Raw genomic sequence first — 20,561 nt, forward strand, 5'->3', positions numbered from 1 at the left:
CTGGTCACCGAGCCGGCAGGTCCGTGGTGCTGCCTCGCTTCCAGCCGCAAGCCCCACGGGAGGGGAGGGGAGGGGAGAGAGACCGAGCTCAGGGTTCCCTGTGAGCCGGGCGCTCGGGCGGCCGCTCGAGGGAGTCACACGCCGCCCAGCTGGGCAGCAGCGCGCCCCCAACGCCCGTTCCTCGGGGCGCGTCACTGGGGGTTCTGCACAGGAGGGAACAGTCCCCAGCCCTGGCGGGATGGGTGTGGTGAGAGCAGGGGGCCAAGGCCTGGGCCAGGCCGAGGCATAGGGTGAGAAGTGGGGGCTGGGCAGGGGAGCGGGAGGGAGATGGAATGGGGCCATTGGCTGAGCGGTGCCAGTGGATGGGGATGCAAAATGAGCGGGGGCCGGGCGGAAAGGGGGGCAGAGGAGAGGGCCGGGCAGGGGGGAGGGGAGGGGAGAGTGCAAGGGGAGCCGCGTGTCGCCGCATCTGGCCGCGCTGTGGGGCTGGCCGGATTCCCGGCGCTGCTGGGTTGCGCGCCCCGCTGGGAGCCGACAGCAGCTGGGGCGGACGCCGAGTGTTTCTGCTGCGCCGCGGCGGGGGCTTGGTTCCCCGCCCCCGTGGGTCACTTCCCTGCCCGTGGACCTGGGGGGGCAGGTACCGTCACAAAACACCCCCCGGGCACGGACAAATCGGCTGGGAAAAGCCACCGGGCTCCTCGCTCCCCGCGGAGCCGCCGGCCAGCGAGGGAAGCGGAGAATCCGGCCGCGTTCCGTCCCGCTCGTCTCTGGTCTGACCGGCCGGAGGCCGAACTCCCGGAGCGCCCAGGCGAACACCGGGCACCCCCGCGAGCGCGGAGCTCCCGCCCGCCTGCAGGGGCTGCGCGTAGCGCGGGACAGAGCGCGCCCTGCGGCCCAGGCCGGCGGGGACCCTGCGCTCGGCTGGGGGCGCGGCCGCCGTGGAAGGGCCCTGGAGGCCGCCGGACCCGGGCTACCCAGAGAGCCGCGCCCTGGCCCCCGCGGGAAGGCGGGGCCGCCCCGCACACACCCGCCCCCAGCGCAGCGCAGCGCAGGCCGCGGGAAGCGGCACGTGGGGCTGGGCGGGAGGCTCTCAGCGGCCCCTGGGCAGGCACCGGCTCCCCGCCCCGGCAGCTCTCGGCGGAGCCGGCTCCCCGCCCCGGCTGCAGCGCGGCCCAGGCGCCATGAGAGCTCTGCGGGGCCGCTACACCCTCCTGGTAGGTGCCCGCCGCGCCGGCCGGAGCTCGGGACCAGCCGCGGGCGGCTCCGTGGCGCGCGCAAAGAGGCCGAGCAGGTCGGGCTGGAGACCGCTCGCGGCTCGGCTGCGGCTGCATGGCGCCGCCGTTAGCGGGGGGACCGGGTCGCCTTCACGTCGGGGGGACCCCCCGGGGAAAGTCCTGGCCCCAGACCCCGGATCCAGGGGGCCCCGGTCACCTGGCTCCAGCTCCAGGTACCCCAGGACCGGAGGAGAGCGCGAGTGACAGGGCGGGGCCCAGCTCTGCTTCCCGGCGCTGGCTGCGACCCGTGCACCTGCCCCCCGGGTTACGGGAGAGCCGCGGCGGCCGGGCCCTGCGCCCCCCCCCCCCCCCGGGTTACGGGAGAGCCGCGGCGGCCGGGCCCTGCGCCCCCCCCCCGGGTTACGGGAGAGCCGCGGCGGCCGGGCCCTGCGCCCCCCCCCCCCCGGGTTACGGGAGAGCCGCGGCGGCCGGGCCCTGCGCCCCCCCCGGGTTACGGGAGAGCCGCGGCGGCCGGGCCCTGCGCCCCCCCCCCCCCCCCCCGGGTTACGGGAGAGCCGCGGCGGCCGGGCCCTGCGCCCCCCGGTTACGCGCCTGCTGCCTGCAGAGAGAAAGGCGAAAGGGCCAGCGCGAGGCCCGGGGCCTCTGTCCAGCAGCACGTGCGCTTGGGCTGTTTGGCTTCCCCTTAGCATGGAGCGAATGGCGCTTGCCAGGACTGCGCCTGCTGCCCCCGCCTGCTCTGCTCCTGGCAGCCGCAGGGCAAAGGGGCGGCGGGTGCAACAGAGCCAGGTCCCCCTGCGCTGGGCCGAGTCCCCTTCCCCGCCAGGCCGGGCGCGTGGGTGAGGGGCTGTCACTTCACTCTGCAGACAGGCCGGGCTGCCCAAGGAAACCTGATCCCTTGTCTTTCTAAACTGGGACCTTTCCGGCCGGGCCGGGCCAGACAGCGGGCGGGTGGCTCTGCACAGCTCCAGCCTGTTTACCAAACAGTAGCTCTGGTTGTGACCGGAGCGGCTCACAGGGTCCCAGAGCTGGGGCGGTTGTTCACATGGAGACGGGTGTGTCGGCGCGTTGGGGTTTCCCGTCTCCTGCACCCCCGGAATGGCACGGACAGACTCCACCAGCCAGGAGAACAGGGGAGTTTATTGCTTCTCCAGGATACAGCCCAGCATCTGTCATCTGGTTACAGGAACTGGGGCTAAGAGGCCTCAGTGCCCCCCTTGAGATGGGGGGTGGCTGGGCCCTACAATCCCAGCCCCCTCCCTAGCTCCTTCTCCCCTGCTTCCCAGACAGAAACTAACCAACTCTGTCCCAGCCCTGCCCCCCAGCCAGGGCAGCATCCACCTTCCTTTGTTCCTCTCCATGGGGGGTAGCTGGTCAGACAGGTTGAGAGCATAATGACTCATCCCCCTGCCGGGCCGTGCTGCTGCCAGCAGAGGTCACCCACAGCCCACTGCCCAGCATAGCAACCAGCAAGGTACCCCCCCCACATCACACCGGGCACGAGCCCTGACCGACCCAGGCCACTGCCGGGACTGGGGTGTGATGTCACCTCCCCAGTGGGGTGCAAAGTGTGTTGGTTTCTGTGCTTGGTGCACATGGGATTCTCCTGAGTGGGAAGGGAAGGGGAGAGAGCCGTGCCTGGGGGGGGGCCCCACGCGGCGAGAGCCGTGCCTGGGGGGGGGGCAGGGCCCGCGCGGCGACAGCCATGCCTGGGGGGGCAGGGCCCGCACAAGTGGAACCGGTGAGGGGAAGCGCTCGGCCCTGCTTTCCGTCCTTGGCTTGTGAGTGACACGGGAGCTTTCAGGCTCCTGCCCGACCCCGGTGACGTGGGCCAGGGTCTGGGTCCCTCCCTGGAGGGCTGGGGAGCAGCCTGGTGCTGTGGAGCTCCCCGGAGACCTGGCCTGGAGCCGCAAGCCCCTCCCCTAGCGAAGGGCTCCCTGGCAGGGCGAGGCCAGGAGAGCCGTGGCTGGGCCGAGGGGGAGATGCTGCTCTCTGTGCTGGGGTCCCTGGTCTCACTGAGCCGGCGGGGCCTGGCTGCACGAGCAGGAGCACGGCCGGCATGTGGGGGAGTGATCGTTCCCTCTGCGGCACTGGGGAGGCCGGTTCCCCCCCCCCCCCGCCTGAGAACAGGAAGGACAATTGGGGAGGGCCCAGCGGAGGGCAGCGAAAGGGTTCGGGGGCTGGGCACTTGCCTTCTGGGCAGCGGCTGAGGGATTTGGGCTGGTTCAGTCTGCAGAGGAGCAGAGCGAGGTGGGATTTGTAGCAGCCTTCAGCTCCCTGCAGGGGGGTTCCAGAGAGGCTGGCGAGAGGCTGTTCTCAGCAGGGGCAGAACGAGGAGCAATGGGCTCATGTTGCGGGGGGGGGAGGTCTAGGTTGGATATTAGGAAAAACTTTCCCTAGGCGGGTGGGAAGCGCTGGGCTGGGTTCCCTGGGGGGCAGGGGGGGTGGAGTCTCCATCCCTAGGGGTGTTTCAGTCCTGGCTGGACAAAGCCCTGGCTGGGCTGATTGAGTCGGGCTGGTCCTGCTCTGGGCAGGGGGCTGGACCTGATGGCTCCTGAGGGCTCTGCCCACCCTGCGGTTCTATGACTCTGCTCTCTTCCCCCTGCGGCGTGGGCATCTCCCCCAGACGGGCTGCCTGGAGGAAGCCCAGGCCCTGCAGTGTGTCGAGACAGCTGAGCAGGCGGAGCCGGTGGGGACAGCATCACCCGCGGAGGAGCCCTGCCCGCTGGTGTTGAGTGGAGAGAGCAGCATCCTGCATGCAGGGCAGGTCCAGCAGGTGAGCTCAGTGGGGCGCCCATTGCAGGGCTGGGGCCTCACCCCGGCAGGCTGTGGCCATGTGCTTGGCTGTTCTAGAGCCTCCCCTACCCGCCAGCCCATCCCTGGGTATGGAAGAGAAGAACATAAGAGAGTCTAAGTCTGGGTCAGAGCAAAGGTCCATCTAGCCCAGTGTCCTGTCTGCCAGGTGCCCCAGAGGGAACCAAACAGGGAATCCACACGTGATCCCTCCCCTGTCGCCCATTCCCAGCCTCTGGCAAACTGAGGCCAGGGACGTCCTCCCTGCCCTGCCTGGCTAGTAGTACTAACCTCCATGAAAGTATCTAGGTCTTTTTTGAACCCTGTTAAAGTCCTGGTCTTCACAGCATCCTCTGGCGAGGAGTTCCACAGGTTGACTGTGTTGTGAGAAGAAGTACGGCCTTTTGTTTGTTTTAAACCTGCTCCCTATTAATTTCATTTGGTGACCCCTAGTTCTTAAGTCACTTTTAAATAACTTTTCCTTATTCGCTTTCTCCACACCACTCAGGAGTCTATAGATCTCTATCCTATGCCCCCTTAGTCTCCTCTTTTCTAAGCTGCAAAGTCCCAGTCTAATTAATCTCTCCTCGTGTGGCAGCCATTCCAAACCCCTCGTCATTTCTGTTGCCCTTTTCTGAGCCTTGTCCAATGCCAAGAGATCTTGTTGGCGATGAGTACTGGGCGCAGGCGCGGTCGCCTCAAGACGTGGCCTCCCGTGGATGTCTAGAGAAGCAACGAGAGATTCTCTTAGTCTCGATCCCTTCATGTTTCCCTGCGCTCCGCTGGCTGTTTGCAGACTCCCCCCAGCACTGCCGAGAGCTTACGGAGTCCCCTCTCCGGCCGCGGAGCTGGGCTTGGGGTTTCCGGTGTTGGGACTCGCTTCCCTGGCCGGCCCAGGTCGCTGCTCCCATGCAGGCCGGGCAGGGCTGCCATTGGCACCTGCTGGCCCCAGGGCCTGTCAACAGCCGCTAGATCCCCCCGCTGGGCAGCACTGAAGGCTGCGGGGGAGAGGGGAGCTGACTGCCTTGGCCCCACCCCTTCTGCCCGAGCCCCCACCCCTTCCAGAATCCCCTTCCCCGGGGGCCTGGCAAGGCTGTCGGCCCCCCGGCACCAGGACTGGCCAGCTCAGACCTCGGGGACCCCGTGCAGCTCTTCTAATGCCACGGGCTGCAGCAATCTGCCCTGTGGGGCTCCCAGGCCGTCCCCCCCAGACAGCCTGTCGCTGGTGAGCAGCCCCCGGGCCAGCACCGGGCCCCCACCTGGCGGCCGCAGACAACATCCTGGCAGGCAGGATCCACAAGCCAGTCGCCCCGCGGAGCCGAGTCCCGAGTCCCCGCGCCAGGCAGTCATAGCACCACCAATAAACGCAGCTGATCAGCCCCTTGCCCCAGCCGGTCGCTGCCCAGGCCACAGGCAAACCCCCTTCCAGGGACTCCCTCTTCTGGGGCCGGGCCCCGTTCAGCTCTCCTGGCTCCCTGCGCTGGGCCAGGCTGCCTGTGCCCCCGCTGGACCATTGTCCCCTTGGGGGCAGGGTCTGGTCTGCTTGGAGCATGCATGTGCGGGAAAGGCCTGGCCGGGGCCACCCCGCTGCCTCCGTGCTGCTCTGCCCGCAGGGCCGTGCTGTCCTGGCGGAGGGCTGTCGGCTGGGAGGTGCCCGGGTTGCTAACATGTTCGGGGTAAGGGCCCCTTCCTAGCCTGTCAGTAGGAGATGGTGCCGTGGGCCAGCCTGTGCCTGCCCCGCCCCGCCCCAGCAGAGCCCCCCATGGCGTGGGCGGAGGCAGAGCCCTGGGGCTGACGGGTGAGGTGGGCGAGACCAAAGCAGGTGCCTGGGAGAAGACGGCTGGGGGAAGTCCCTTGGGGAGGCTCTTCCAGAGGGTGGGGGCAGAGAGGTGCCCTGGGGGGCATGACTCTGTGGCTCTTCCCAGCTGGCGCCCCACCTCCCGCCGAGAGTGACCGGGCACCCGTGGATCCTGCTGTACTGCACGGCCCGGGACGGGTTCAGCCTGCGGAGCATGTACCGGAGCATGGACAAGCTGAGCTCTCCTGTGCTGCTGGCCGTCAGGGAGACCAGCGGGCAGGTGAGGCGGGGATGGGCTGGGCGCCCCCAGGGCGCCCCCAGGCCTAGGCCCGTGCTGCAGGGTGGGGCCCAGCGCTGCCCGGCTGTAAGACCCCCGGCTCTGCCCTCCAGGAGCCAGAGAAGTGGAGCTGCATTTCTCTGCTCCCCTCGCCCGCTGGGGGTGAGAGCAGGGCACGGCCCCGGCCCTGGCTTCAGGCACCAGCTATGCCCTTGGGCTGCCAGAGGCTCTGGCTCCTTGCCCCTCCCCCCATGGCATTTTGGAGGGTCACATGCCCCCTTGGCGCGGCCCCCGTCCCGGATCAGCATGGCTAAGTGTAACGGGGCAGGCTGAGCTGTTGAGGGGCTGAGCAAATCCGCTTGGTGTCCCTGCTGCTTGTGTGTCCTGGGTCTGGCCCCAAGTGGCCCTGCACAGGGCTGGCTCTGTTCTGGAGCACTGGGGGTGTTGGGCCTGGTGAGCAGGCGTGGACACAGCCCCTGGGAGCCTGGCTCGGTGGCACAGTCAGACCCCTCGCCTCGGGGCAGCCCAGCCCTGGCCGGAGGGAGGGATGGCAGGCACCGGCCTGGGCTTGTCGGATTGGCCCCTGTCCAGCCTGGCCGGAGCCCTGGGTACCAGCTGCAGAGCCTCCTCACTGACCGTCTCTCCTCCGCTTCCCTTCCAGACCTTTGGGGCTTTCTCCTCCACCGCCATCCGGCTCAGCCGCTGCTTTTACGGCACAGGGGAGACGTTTCTCTTCTCCTTCGCCCCGGAGCTAAAGGTGACAGCGACACCCCCGCTCTTGGGGCGGTTCAGCACCAGCCTGCCCCTCCCTCTCCCAGGGGCGGAGACCGGGGCTCTTGCTGGCCATGGCCCAAGTGCGGCACGGGGTGGGAAGGGCAGGCCAGTGTCCCTCCCAGTTTTCATGTCCATGTGCGGAATGAATGCTGCTGTTGCACCGACACGGAGGGGACGTGCGACACGGAGGGGACGTGCGACACATCACCTCCATACTGGTGCACATAACAGTTCATTCTGCACATGGATGGTCTGTGGTGTGGGTGGAGCTGAGGGGCTCAGGGTTGGTGGGATGAGGCCCCTGGCTGGGGTTGAGATGCTGGGGTGCAGGAGCGGGCTTGGAGCAGGAGGCTGACGTGCAGGAGGGGGCTTAGGGCTGGGGCTCTGGACTGGGGAGCACTTACGTCAGGCAGCTCCCTTTTGGTGGGGGGAAATAGATGGTTTCACCCTGTCCCATGCTCCCCTGCAGGCCCCGCCCTTTGCAACTCTCATTGGCCATGATTCCCAGCCAGTGGGAGCTGGGGGGCGGAGCTTCCTGGTGCCCTTGGCAGCACAGCTCCAGCCTGGCGGGAGGGCAGCCGAGCCGCCCCGCCCCACATGGGCTTTCTGGGCTGCAGGCTCTAGCGCCTGTCCTCAGCCGGCCCCAGGCCCTGGGCAGGGCGTACCAGACAGCTGTGCGGCAGCGGGAGCCTGGGTGCAGGCTTGCGAGGGGGGGAAGGTGGCAGCATTTCTGCTCCCCCTGCCTCTAGAGCAGCTGGCGCTCAGCACCGCGGCCCAGGCTGGGTTGGTGTGGGGCTGGCAGGCTCCCGAGCTAGCGCCATGGGCCAGCGTGCTCGCTGAGCCGCCCCGTTGGACGAATCCGTTCACGCGGTGCCGCCTGGGCTGGCTGTAGACCACCTTGTGCAAGTCACTAGGAACAAAGACGCCGAAGCCACTGGCCCCCAGCCACGAGGGCAGCCACGCCCACAGACCGTGCGGACGACTGGGAGGCTCACGCCCAGGAAACCCCCCGGCGCGGTGCCGCTGCGTGTGCTGCTCTGTACCCGGTGCGGTCACGCTAGCCCCGCGGTGCCAGAGTGCGGCTTTGGGGCAGGGCGCCCCAGGTTTCCCTGCGAGCTGGCCAGGACCCAGGAGCCGGTGCCTGCGCGGTGCAGGGGGCGCAGAGACAGGCCGGACTAAGCCTGGGCCAGTAGCGCCTGTGAGCTCAGTCGCACTGGCGCCTCCAGAAGTCACTGAGCCACGGCTCACCGGCTCCCTCCCCACTGCAGCGGGGCTCCCCGCACGTCGCTGCCCCTGCTCCCACTGCTGACGGTCGCCCCCTCTCCTTGCAGGTGTTCAAGTGGACGGGCAGCAACACCTTCTTCATGAAAGGAGATGCAGATTTGCTAGTGCTTGGCGGGGGCAGGTATGTAGCCGAGGGGGGACCTGTCTTCGCTGCCGGGTGAGGCTGCAGCATAGCACGGCCCTTCCCAGCGCCACCCTGCATCCAGCCCGAGGGGCGGCGGGGAGGGGGTGTCCGTTCACATGCACCACCCTCCTGGCGCCCGGAGCCGGGCCTGGCTGCTGCTCTGGGAGCCGGGGCAGTGAAGCCCCGGCACATGAAGTGGGGCATCTCCTGCCAGACCGGCACCCCTGCCCCACCCTGCTCTGCCCCACCCCACCAGCACTGAACCCCGGGGGAGGAGCTCAGGGCCTCAGCAGACAATTTGGGCCTGGTCCTTTGCGTGTAGCCGTGTCGTCTGCCTGCGGCCAGTCGCTAACCCCCCAAGGCTGAGCCTGGCCGACCCACTTCCGCTCAGGGCTCCCCAGAGGTGATGGAGGCAGGACCTGGGAGTGCACCAGGAAGAGGGCAGGCTCACCAGCCCAGCCTCACCCAACCCGCCAGCGTCCCTGGCCTCAAACTCTCATGCGGGAACGCAAAGCAAAAGTGCTCTGCAGCCCGGTGCCCCGGCGCCGTCCCCTGCGCCCTGGTCCTGCACGAGGGCCGGCGCTAGTGAGAGGCCGTGGCCTAGGTTCCCTGCGGGTTACGCAGCCTCTCGCGCTAGTCCCCAGCCGTGAAACAAGGCCAGACGCCCTGAGCAGGGGCTGTAACGGGCCGTGTTGTGAGGCCCTGCCTGAGTCTGTGGCACATGCCCGGCTACACAGGAGGCTGCTGCCCCAGGTGCTCAGCCAGGGGGGCTCTTCCCGTCTGAGATCTCAGTAACGCGGGTGCTGCAGGGCGAGCCGTGTCTCCGTGCCCCCGGGGCTGGGCTCTTCCCGTCTGAGATCTCAGTAACGCGGGTGCTGCAGGGCGAGCCGTGTCTCCGTGCCCCCGGGGCTGGGCTCTTCCCGTCTGAGATCTCAGTAACGCGGGTGCTGCAGGGCGAGCCGTGTCTCCGTGTCCCCGGGGCTGGGCTCTTCCCGTCTGTGATCTCAGTAACGCGGGTGCTGCAGGGCGAGCCGTGTCTCCGTGCCCCGGGGCTGGGCTCTTCCCGTCTGAGATCTCAGTAACGCGGGTGCTGCAGGGCGAGCCGTGTCTCCGTGCCCCGGGGCTGGGCTCTTCCCGTCTGAGATCTCAGTAACGCGGGTGCTGCAGGGCGAGCCGTGTCTCCGTGCCCCCGGGGCTGGGCTCTTCCCGTCTGTGATCTCAGTAACGCGGGTGCTGCAGGGCGAGCCGTGTCTCCGTGCCCCCGGGGCTGGGCTCTTCCCGTCTGTGATCTCAGTAACGCGGGTGCTGCAGGGCGAGCCGTGTCTCCGTGTCCCCGGGGCTGGGCTCTTCCCGTCTGTGATCTCAGTAACGCGGGTGCTGCAGGGCGAGCCGTGTCTCCGTGCCCCCGGGGCTGGGCTCTTCCCGTCTGTGATCTCAGTAACGCGGGTGCTGCAGGGCGAGCCGTGTCTCCGTGCCCCCGGGGCTGGGCTCTTCCCGTCTGTGATCTCAGTAACGCGGGTGCTGCAGGGCGAGCCGTGTCTCCGTGCCCCCGGGGCTGGGCTCTTCCCGTCTGTGATCTCAGTAACGCGGGTGCTGCAGGGCGAGCCGTGTCTCCGTGCCCCCGGGGCTGGGCTCTTCCCGTCTGTGATCTCAGTAACGCGGGTGCTGCAGGGCGAGCCGTGTCTCCGTGCCCCCGGGGCTGGGCTCTTCCCGTCTGAGATCTCAGTAACGCGGGTGCTGCAGGGCGAGCCGTGTCTCCGTGTCCCCGGGGCTGGGCTCTTCCCGTCTGTGATCTCAGTAACGCGGGTGCTGCAGGGCGAGCCGTGTCTCCGTGCCCCGGGGCTGGGCTCTTCCCGTCTGAGATCTCAGTAACGCGGGTGCTGCAGGGCGAGCCGTGTCTCCGTGCCCCCGGGGCTGGGCTCTTCCCGTCTGTGATCTCAGTAACGCGGGTGCTGCAGGGCGAGCCGTGTCTCCGTGCCCCGGGGCTGGGCTCTTCCCGTCTGTGATCTCAGTAACGCGGGTGCTGCAGGGCGAGCCGTGTCTCCGTGCCCCCGGGGCTGGGCTCTTCCCGTCTGTGATCTCAGTAACGCGGGTGCTGCAGGGCGAGCCGTGTCTCCGTGTCCCCGGGGCTGGGCTCTTCCCGTCTGAGATCTCAGTAACGCGGGTGCTGCAGGGCGAGCCGTGTCTCCGTGCCCCCGGGGCTGGGCTCTTCCCGTCTGTGATCTCAGTAACGCGGGTGCTGCAGGGCGAGCCGTGTCTCCGTGCCCCCGGGGCTGGGCTCTTCCCGTCTGTGATCTCAGTAACGCGGGTGCTGCAGGGCGAGCCGTGTCTCCGTGTCCCCGGGGCTGGGCTCTTCCCGTCTGTGATCTCAGTAACGCGGGTGCTGCAGGGCGAGCCGTGTCTCCGTGTCCCCGGGGCTGGGCTCTTCCCGTCTGAGATCTCAGTAACGCGGGTGCTGCAGGGCGAGCCGTGTCTCCGTGCCCCGGGGCTGGGCTCTTCCCGTCTGTGATCTCAGTAACGCGGGTGCTGCAGGGCGAGCCGTGTCCCCGTGTCCCCGGGGCTGGGCTCTTCCCGTCTGTGATCTCAGTAACGCGGGTGCTGCAGGGCGAGCCGTGTCTCCGTGTCCCCGGGGCTGGGCTCTTCCCGTCTGTGATCTCAGTAACGCGGGTGCTGCAGGGCGAGCCGTGTCTCCGTGTCCCCGGGGCTGGGCTCTTCCCGTCTGTGATCTCAGTAACGCGGGTGCTGCAGGGCGAGCCGTGTCTCCGTGTCCCCGGGGCTGGGCTCTTCCCGTCTGAGATCTCAGTAACGCGGGTGCTGCAGGGCGAGCCGTGTCTCCGTGTCCCCGGGGCTGGGCTCTTCCCGTCTGTGATCTCAGTAACGCGGGTGCTGCAGGGCGAGCCGTGTCTCCGTGTCCCCGGGGCTGGGCTCTTCCCGTCTGTGATCTCAGTAACGCGGGTGCTGCAGGGCGAGCCGTGTCTCCGTGTCCCCGGGGCTGGGCTCTTCCCGTCTGTGATCTCAGTAACGCGGGTGCTGCAGGGCGAGCCGTGTCTCCGTGTCCCCGGGGCTGGGCTCTTCCCGTCTGAGATCTCAGTAACGCGGGTGCTGCAGGGCGAGCCGTGTCTCCGTGTCCCCGGGGCTGGGCTCTTCCCGTCTGAGATCTCAGTAACGCGGGTGCTGCAGGGCGAGCCGTGTCTCCGTGCCCCCGGGGCTGGGCTCTTCCCGTCTGAGATCTCAGTAACGCGGGTGCTGCAGGGCGAGCCGTGTCTCCGTGCCCCCGGGGCTGGGCTCTTCCCGTCTGAGATCTCAGTAACGCGGGTGCTGCAGGGCGAGCCGTGTCTCCGTGCCCCCGGGGCTGGGCTCTTCCCGTCTGAGATCTCAGTAACGCGGGTGCTGCAGGGCGAGCCGTGTCTCCGTGCCCCGGGGCTGGGCTCTTCCCGTCTGAGATCTCAGTAACGCGGGTGCTGCAGGGCGAGCCGTGTCTCCGTGCCCCCGGGGCTGGGCTCTTCCCGTCTGAGATCTCAGTAACGCGGGTGCTGCAGGGCGAGCCGTGTCTCCGTGTCCCCGGGGCTGGGCTCTTCCCGTCTGAGATCTCAGTAACGCGGGTGCTGCAGGGCGAGCCGTGTCTCCGTGCCCCCGGGGCTGGGCTCTTCCCGTCTGAGATCTCAGTAACGCGGGTGCTGCAGGGCGAGCCGTGTCTCCGTGCCCCGGGGCTGGGCTCTTCCCGTCTGTGATCTCAGTAACGCGGGTGCTGCAGGGCGAGCCGTGTCTCCGTGCCCCGGGGCTGGGCTCTTCCCGTCTGAGATCTCAGTAACACGGGTGCTGCAGGGCGAGCCGTGTCTCCGTGTCCCCGGGGCTGGGCTCTTCCCGTCTGTGATCTCAGTAACGCAGGTGCTGCAGGGCGAGCCGTGTCTCCCTGCCCCGGGGCTGGGCTCTTCCCGTCTGAGATCTCAGTAACGCGGGTGCTGCAGGGCGAGCCGTGTCTCCGTGCCCCCGGGGCTGGGCTCTTCCCGTCTGAGATCTCAGTAACGCGGGTGCTGCAGGGCGAGCCATGTCTCCGTGTCCCCGGGGCTGGGCTCTTCCCGTCTGTGATCTCAGTAACGCGGGTGCTGCAGGGCGAGCCGTGTCTCCGTGCCCCGGGGCTGGGCTCTTCCCGTCTGTGATCTCAGTAACGCGGGTGCTGCAGGGCGAGCCGTGTCTCCGTGTCCCCGGGGCTGGGCTCTTCCCGTCTGTGATCTCAGTAACGCGGGTGCTGCAGGGCGAGCCGTGTCTCCGTGCCCCCGGGGCTGGGCTCTTCCCGTCTGTGATCTCAGTAACGTGGGTGCTGCAGGGCGAGCCGTGTCTCCGTGCCCCCGGGGCTGGGCTCTTCCCGTCTGTGATCTCAGTAACGTGGGTGCTGCAGGGCGAGCCGTGTCTCCGTGTCCCCGGGGCTGGGCTCTTCCCGTCTGTGATCTCAGTAACGCGGGTGCTGCAGGGCGAGCCGTGTCTCCGTGTCCCCGGGGCTGGGCTCTTCCCGTCTGTGATCTCAGTAACGCGGGTGCTGCAGGGCGAGCCGTGTCTCCGTGCCCCGGGGCTGGGCTCTTCCCGTCTGTGATCTCAGTAACGCGGGTGCTGCAGGGCGAGCCGTGTCTCCGTGCCCCCGGGGCTGGGCTCGCAGGGAGCCGGCTCTAATGCTCATCAAAGGCCTACTGCAATGCACGGCACAAGAGCAGCATTTACGCTGAGCCGTGCTGGGAGCTGGGGCTGCCCTGCAGTTGGCAGGCCCAGGCCCGGGGGGAAGGGCAGGGAACGCTCCTTAGCTGAGGGGCAGCCTGGGGCCCGGGTCCTCTACTCAGCGCTGTCTCCCTTTGCTTTCAGGGGCAAGTTCGGCCTGTGGCTGGACGGGGACCTGTACCACGGGGGGAGCGACCCCTGCGAGACATTCGGCAACGAAAGCCTGGCGCCCCACGAGCAGTTCTTCATTCGGGACGTGGAGGTTTGGGCCTTGGCCTGAGCCCTCCGAGGCCCCATTGGAGGCCGTGGAACCACCAGGCTGCTTCTGCGTGGCCCTCGGCTGGGCCCGGCAGCGCTTCCTGGTTCGCTCCGGCCTCTCCCGGAGGGCGGAACCCCGACTCCATGGCAGCACGGGCTGGGTGCTCAGCAAGGGCATCCCCACCCTGTCAAGGCACAAGCCTGGGGGTCAGACCGCCCCCGGCTCCGGCTTTCAAAGCAAAGTGAGTCTCACCGGCAGCAGGGCAATTTGAAGGGAGAATGGTTCGGGCAGCCTGGGAGCAGCTGCTGGCCACTCCCTGCCCACCGTGGCCACAGTCCCACAGCCCCCACGGCACAGAGGGCATGGGCAGCACAAGGGTATTCACCGGGGCTTGCTGGGCCCAGCTCCTGGAGCAGCTCACTGACCAGGAGCGGAGGGGCCTGCGCACGCACAGTCGTTTGCTGCTTGTAACGAGCTGGGGCTGATCTCACCCCGCTCTGGGGGGGAGCGTCTGAACCCCACCTCTGCCTCCTGGCACCACCCTGGCTGCGCCTTCTCCTGTGGAGCTGTGGGGCCGTGCAGAGCCGAGGACTTGACCCAGCCTGCCCTGAGCCCACTAGGTATCTGCCCAGGCGGGGAGCCTGCAGCACGGGGGCGCAGTAGCTGTTGGCAACTCAGAGCCTGCTGTCTGCTGCTGCAGCGCTTCCTGCCTGTCACCCAGCCATGCCCTGATTTCTGGGCCGGGCACCTTGGTGCCAACAGCCACGGATGTGAGTCCCACGCAGAGCAGCTGCACCCCCGACTTCCCACGCTGCGAACCAGCCAGGGCTCTGCTGTGCGCTCTCCTTGCCGGGGAGCGGGACTGCGCACGCCCCTGCTCGCACCCGGCTGCTGCTCTTCTCAAGTGGCAGGAATCGTTCCCGGCTCAGCTCAGACTGTGCATGGGAAGGCACGGGGCCCAGCGCTAAACACCCCAGCAAATGCAAGGTTGCCAGGCGGAACTGAACCGGCCCCAGCTGGCCCTTACTGCCTAAGCTGCTGCAGCCCCAGCTAAAAGCCAGCTGGCTCTCCGCTTCGGCTGGAAGAGCGCTCTCTGCGCGGCCTCTGCCATGCGACCCGGCCCCCCGTGCAGCAGGGTGTGGGCTACACACGAAAGCAACACTGGCTGTTTATGGGACCGGTCAACAGTGGCAGCAGGGGCGGTGAGGAGCCAGCCTGGAGCAGTCACAGCCCTGCCGTGCTGCTTGGCCCCTCGGTGCTCACTGAGCCATGGGTACCCCAGTGGAGAACATTCTCCCACCAGCAGGCCCCCCGGCCTTACACCCATCGCAGCGAGAGGCCCCGAAATGAGGCGGCCTGCAGGGTGGCGGGTGATTGGCCTGCTGCACAAGGCCTATGCATCCCCTTCGGAGCATCGCTCCAGGGAGGCTGGGCTGGGACACGGCAGGGCCAGGGCCGCTGCGTTCTAGGCCGTGCGCCCAGTCTTGAACCAGAGAAATCTGCAGCGCTGCAGACACGACTGGGCAGCTTGGCTGGGCGCTCACGGCTGTTGAGATTTCCCAGCCCTGGGTTCATTCGGGGGGCAAGGAAGGAGGGTGGATTGGGCCCAGGCACTTCTTACCCCTCTCTGTCCCTGCCCAGGCAGAAAGCACTAAGCGCATCCACCCTCTGCCAGCAAGGGGGAGGGTGGCGTTTCTATTCATGCTGTACAGCCTGTGGCTCAACCAGGCATCTGGGACCCCCCTTGCCCCCACCTCAAAGTACAGCCTGTGCTGGGGCTGATTAGAAAGCCAAAGTCCTTCTGTATGGGGCCGAAGCCTGGTGCACGGGGCCCTGCAACCTGGCTGCCAAAACCCCACTTAGTTTGGGGCCCAGGGCCATTTCCTTGCCTGCAATCCCCCAGTGCTGGCCCCAGCTCTTATATGCAGAAAGCCCCTTGTGGCACGGGGGGGCCTGTGGAGTTTTTATAGTGTGTGGGGTGTCAGTTCCCACAAACGTGTGTCCCCCCCCCGGTTTAAGGACTCACGTTGCAAGAGCGCTGGCCTCTTGGTGCTGTCTAGAAATGGAGCCCCAGAAGGGCTTTTGTCTGCACTTGTGTCCGTTGGATGATAAAGTCAGTGCAGAGAAACGAAATGATTTCTTTGGCTGAGGATGTATGGGGGCTTCCCAAATCTGCACCGTCCTTTGTGGGTGATGAATCTGAGGAGCTGTCCTGGATTGAAGTGTCATTAGAAGAGGTTTTGGAACAAATAGAAAAACTTAACATTAACAAATCTCCGGGACCGGATGGCATTCATCCAAGGGTTCTAAAAGAACTCAAGTGGGAAATTGCTGAGCTATTATCTGTGGTTTGTAACCTGGCCTTTAAATCGGCCTCCGTACCTAATGACTGGAAGGTAGCCAACGTGACACCACTATTTAAAAAGGGCTCTAGAGGCGATCCTGGCAATTATAGACCAGTAAGTCTAACAAGTATCTGGCAAATTAGTCAAAAGAATAGTAAAGAATAAAATTGTCAGGCATGTAGACAATTTGTTGGACAAAAGGCAACATGGTTTCTGTAAAGGGAAATCCTGTCTTACTAATCTATTAGAGGTCTTTGAAGGGGTTAAAAAACATGCAGACAAGGGGGACTCCAGTAGATATAGTGTACTTCTATATTTTAGAAAGCCTTTGACAAAGGCCCTCACCAAAGGTTCTTGTGTAAATTACATTGAGTGAAGATTCTTTCATGGATTGAGACCTGGTTAAAAAACAGGAAACAAAGGGTAAGACTAACTAACTGGTACAGTTTCAGAGGGGCAACTAGCGGTGTCCCCCAAGGGTCAGTCCTGGGCCCAATCCTGTTCAACTTATTCATAAATGATCTGGAGAAAGGGGTAAGCAGTGAGGTAGTAAAGTTTGATACCAAACTGTTTAAGATAGTCAAGACAGAAACAGACTGTGAAGAACTTCAAAAAGATCTCACCAAACTGTGATTGGGCAACAAAATGGAAAACGAAATTTAATGTGGACAAGTGTAAAGTAATGCATATTTGAAAAAATAACCCCAACTATACGTACAGTATGATGGGGGCTAATTTGGCTACACCAAATCAGGAAAGAGATCTTGGAGTTATCGTGGACAGTTCTCTGAAAATTTCCACACAGTGTGCAGCGATGGTCAAAAAGGCTGTTAGGAATTAAGAAAGGGATAGAAAATAAGACCCAGAATATCTTACTGCCCCTGTATAAAACTATGGTACGCCCACATCTTGAATACTGTGTACAGATGTGGTCTCCTCACCTCAAAAAAGATATTTTGGCCTTGGAAAGGGTTCAGAAAAGGGCAACTAAAATGATTAGGGATTTGGAACGGGTCCCATATGAGGAGAGGCTAAAGTGACCAGGACTTTTTAGTTTAGAAAAGAGGAGACTGAGGGGTGATATGATAGAGGTCTATAAAATCATGAGTGGTGTGGAGAGGGCGGATAAAGAAAAGTTATTTAATAGAGAAACCAGAGGACACCAAATGAAATTAATAGGTAGCAGGTTTAAAACTAATAAAAGAAAGTTCTTCACACAGGGCATAGTCAACCTGTGGAACTCCCTACCAGAGGAGGCAGTGAAGGCTAGGATTATAAGCTGTCTCTACACTGGCACCCTTTTCTGTAAAAGGGATGCTAATGAGACACTTTGGAATTGCAAAGTAAGAATAAGGGATCTTTTGGAAAAGGGCTTATTTTCCCCAAGATCCCGTCTAGACTGGCGCTTTTCTCCGGCAAAACCCCAAGCCGGAAAAAAGCGGCAGCCATGTTCATGCAAATGCCGCGGGGGATATTTAAATCCCCTGCAGCATTTGCAATTCCGAAGTGTCTCATTAGCATCCCTTTTATGGAAAAGGGGGCCAGTGTAGACACAGCCTACGAGTTTAGAGAGAAGCTAGATAAATTCATGGAGGTCAGGTCCATAAAAGGCTATTATCCAGGGGGTAGAAACAGTGTCCCTGGCCTCTGTTTGTCAGAGGCTGAAGACAGATGGCACAAGATAAATCACTTGATCATTGTCTTCAGTCCACCCCCTCTGGGGCACCTGGTGCTGGCCACTGTTGGCAGACAGGCTACTGGGCTAGATGGACCTTTGGTGTGAGCCCGTGCAGCCAGTCTTATGTGTTCAATGCACTTCCTCCAAGAGGCAGGATGAGCTCATCCCACTCTTCCCTTCCCATCCCCATGCAGATTAGAAATGGGTCATCTTTTGTTTTTGGCTTCACCTTGCTTAATCTCATTGAGACAGAAGACAGAGTGAAGAGATGGCAGCCATGCACTTTTGTAATACAGTAATGGCATATACCCTCAACTTGGTTCAACAGCGTGACACTTGAGGTTCAGGCCCCTGTCTTTCTATACCAGCAAGCCTGAGTACATAGCCAGAGGGTAGGGAAGGAGAAATGGGGCTGGCCGGGATTGTGCACTGCCCAGTGAGGGCATTAGTGCTAGCTACAACTTCAATACCTCTCACTGCTGCTTCCAGATACGTCTTCCAGACCAGACCATCCTAAGAAAACACAAAGCAAGAAGAATCTAAAAAGTCCAAGTTACCAGGGAAACAGCTAGGCTGGTACCCGTGACAGGAGACACAGTATAGGGTCTACAGGGAACAGCCATGACTGAATTGAGCAGGATATCAGACAAACATTAGCCCTAGTTGGGTGCACTCTCATGCGGCACAGGCCTAGCACTCACCATTACCAATACAGTCATTCATTAATCCTCATGAGCCCCTTCTCAGGTCTGGCAAGCTCCCCTTTTTCTGACAGGCCCTGAGGATGGAGGATAGATGGCTCTAGCAGTAGGCATTTGATCCAGGTGTTAACAGCATTGGGAAGCAGGCTGCAAGGCAGACTTAATTCGGATTTATATTTACAAATTTGGCCATTGATGATCCGGGTAACAGCACTGTAAATAATGAATTATGGTTGCTACTATGACAATTGCTGTGTTACGGAATCTTCTGTCTGTAAATGTGGACTCCACTGTGGGCTAACAGCACATAACGTGCACACAGACAACGGAGAGTAGTCAACAACTATGCTGACCATACAATGAAGCCACTAAGAGGGGGAGAGGGGTGGCTGAAGCTAGAACCAGTTTTCTCCAAACCTTTATGGTGAGTGGAAAATTACCTACAGCAGAATGAAGAAGCCAGGTGCTGGCTGGATGGACAAATCTGAGAGACTCTCAGCACAAGTTTTGAGCAGAAGCGGTTGATGTGGTTTAGCTACAGGACAACCGAGGTGCAAAGATAGAAACTATTTTAAAAAATAACCTGTTGTCTCACTGCCTGGGAATAGAGCCAATGCATCTCTCCCCACAGGAACATTTCTCAAGTATGAAGGGCAGAGGAAACGGATGGAAAGAGTAATTAAACATTGGGCTCCCTTAGCTGAGAAATAGACTTGCTTTAGCAATGAATGTGTGCCTTTAAGAAATGCACTTGACATTTTTCATTTTAACTGTGCATTAATTGTATTTAATACAAACAATCCATGTTGCAATACCATTAAAAGTTATAAAAATATATGTATACATTCTTTGTCAACTCAGGGCTCAGTTTGAACTATTTAAAAAAAAATCCAGCTCGGAGGTACAGTACACCTCTCAACAGTTTCAAATAAGCAAATACCTTGAAGTGTGATCTGTGAAATTAATAATTATTCTGCATGTAATATCTCCAATTGCCTCGAATCACGGGATTTTACCACACTTGCTTCACTGAGTCTGGTGAAGTCAAGTACAAAAGGCTTATCCCAGAGCGGTTACATCTGCGCTTCACAAGTCGGTGAAGATTCCTGGTAACAACCTTGTCATACACTTGGAGATCTGAACCACTGGTAGTGCACTGAAGGGAGGGTTTACCCCTCCTCTGGTGGCCACGTTGGCTAGTGCATACAGAGAACTGCAGAGTTATGGCACAATCGAATCCCTTGCCTCCATCTGGGCACTATCAAATGCCATTGCTAGCAGGGACAGTTAATGTTATATAAACACAGCTAGTGTCTCCAGACCTCGTTGCACTGATTTGAGATTCAGACCCACTAATGACCAATGTCTGACTCCTGAAGTCAGAGTTCATTTGTTTTCTTCTTGTTTCAGATACTACTTTAAAAAAAGGACACAGGCAACTTAAAAATCCCATTTCTGTACGTTTTACAGAACCGCTAAGTGAAACATTGGAGAAAAATCTGCCTAATTTGTTTGGCCTGTGTATTGGACAGCCACCCGTCGGAAGTCAAATCAGTCCCCATCCCATTTGTGCTGTATGAAAAGAACCAAAAGAAAACATTTAAATTACAGGAAAAAGTGACTGTAAAGCCACAAAAACAATAGAAAAAACAAAAAAGCTACATCTCACTGAGGCACTTTTTCACTTCAGCAAGGCTTAAGAAATCTGAGCTAAATGCTTTGCTCTATTAGAAAATGGGACATCACAATTACCTTAAAAGTAAGGAATATGAAGTAGGAGACAGGAAAAAAAACCGAGACGCTCTAGTCAATTTTCTCTATGACATTTGCTTCAGTAAAGGAAGGTGGGCACTCGCTGCTCACAGTTCTCTGATTTTAAGGAAGTCAAAACTGCTGAAGTGAAATGCTAGCTCTACTCCAACAATGGTGAAACATTAATTTTCTACATTTAGGATCTTTCAAAGGCCTTCATTTTGAAAAGTGCTCTTGCTACACAGCCTCAATACTCTTATAGCCTTCAAGTCAAACACTAGAACAGCTGTTTCTGTTCTGCTGCAAGTCATCACTGGTCACTATATAAAATTCCCCTTTGAACATCAATACACGTAAAGCTTTTAAATCACTATTGTACACATACAGCATCTTAAAATATGCAGTATTATAAATTTGCTCTGTAAAGCTTTTCAGGTAGGTTTATAAAAGTGTGCTGTTCCCTTTCAAGTATTTTTAAAGGGCTAGAAGGAACAGTATAAAACTGTTCCTGGAAAGACTTTAAATATTACAAGTAAACACCATTTAACAAATGAGTTATTGAAAGAGTCTGGTTCTGGATTTTGAAGCTTCCCTGCAGTCATTTGGACTTTGCAGTTCATCTTCCTCAGGGTCATTCCAGCTTGGTTTCATTGGAGTTAGTTCTGGGGCGACCACATCACCATCCTAGAAAGTCATTCAAATGATTAAGTTTTACAGGCACATTCTTACTTCATAATTTGTCTTATTGTAGGAAACAGCAGCTCACTGTACAAACAGAACAAAACCAAGCAGCTCAATTTTAGGCTTATGAACAGAAAGGATGAAAACTGAGCC

General features: G+C 61.4%; 2 protein-coding genes across 4 annotated transcripts in view; one reads left to right on the top strand and one right to left on the bottom strand.

Annotated features, from left to right (window-relative positions):
• Positions 1 to 428: 428 nt before the first annotated feature.
• On the top strand, positions 429 to 15,422 carry TLDC2 (TBC/LysM-associated domain containing 2). The gene is made up of 6 exons (XM_075901482.2): positions 429 to 1,214; positions 3,859 to 4,008; positions 5,951 to 6,103; positions 6,762 to 6,857; positions 8,206 to 8,279; positions 13,137 to 15,422. Exons 1-6 carry the CDS (start codon positions 1,182 to 1,184, stop codon positions 13,270 to 13,272), a joined length of 642 nt encoding a protein of 213 aa, XP_075757597.1. The 5' UTR covers positions 429 to 1,181; the 3' UTR covers positions 13,273 to 15,422.
• Positions 15,423 to 18,732: 3,310 nt separating this feature from the next.
• Positions 18,733 to 20,561, bottom strand: part of SAMHD1 (SAM and HD domain containing deoxynucleoside triphosphate triphosphohydrolase 1) — a 46,780-nt gene continuing 44,951 nt past the window's right edge. For all 3 annotated transcript variants that reach the window (XM_089769635.1, XM_075901481.2, XM_075901479.2), the window contains one exon: positions 18,733 to 20,411. In XM_089769635.1, the coding sequence (XP_089625761.1) occupies positions 20,283 to 20,411 (129 nt within the window). In that variant the 3' untranslated portion in view covers positions 18,733 to 20,282. The remainder of the gene's footprint in view (positions 20,412 to 20,561) is intronic.

Source organism: Pelodiscus sinensis, chromosome 17 (assembly GCF_052426305.1).
Source record: "Pelodiscus sinensis isolate ZL-2025 chromosome 17, ASM5242630v1, whole genome shotgun sequence".
Taxonomy (NCBI): domain Eukaryota; kingdom Metazoa; phylum Chordata; order Testudines; family Trionychidae; genus Pelodiscus; species Pelodiscus sinensis.

What these genes read in the sequence shown, in the direction of transcription:
- TLDC2 (XM_075901482.2), top strand. Translation starts at nt 1,182, where the DNA reads ATGAGAGCTCTGCGGGGCCGCTACACCCTCCTG. An exon ending in CCTTCGCCCCGGAGCTAAAG is followed by an intron (nt 6,858 to 8,205) that starts GTGACAGCGACA and finishes CTCTCCTTGCAG; the next exon opens with GTGTTCAAGTGGACGGGCAG. An exon ending in CTAGTGCTTGGCGGGGGCAG is followed by an intron (nt 8,280 to 13,136) that starts GTATGTAGCCGA and finishes CTTTGCTTTCAG; the next exon opens with GGGCAAGTTCGGCCTGTGGC.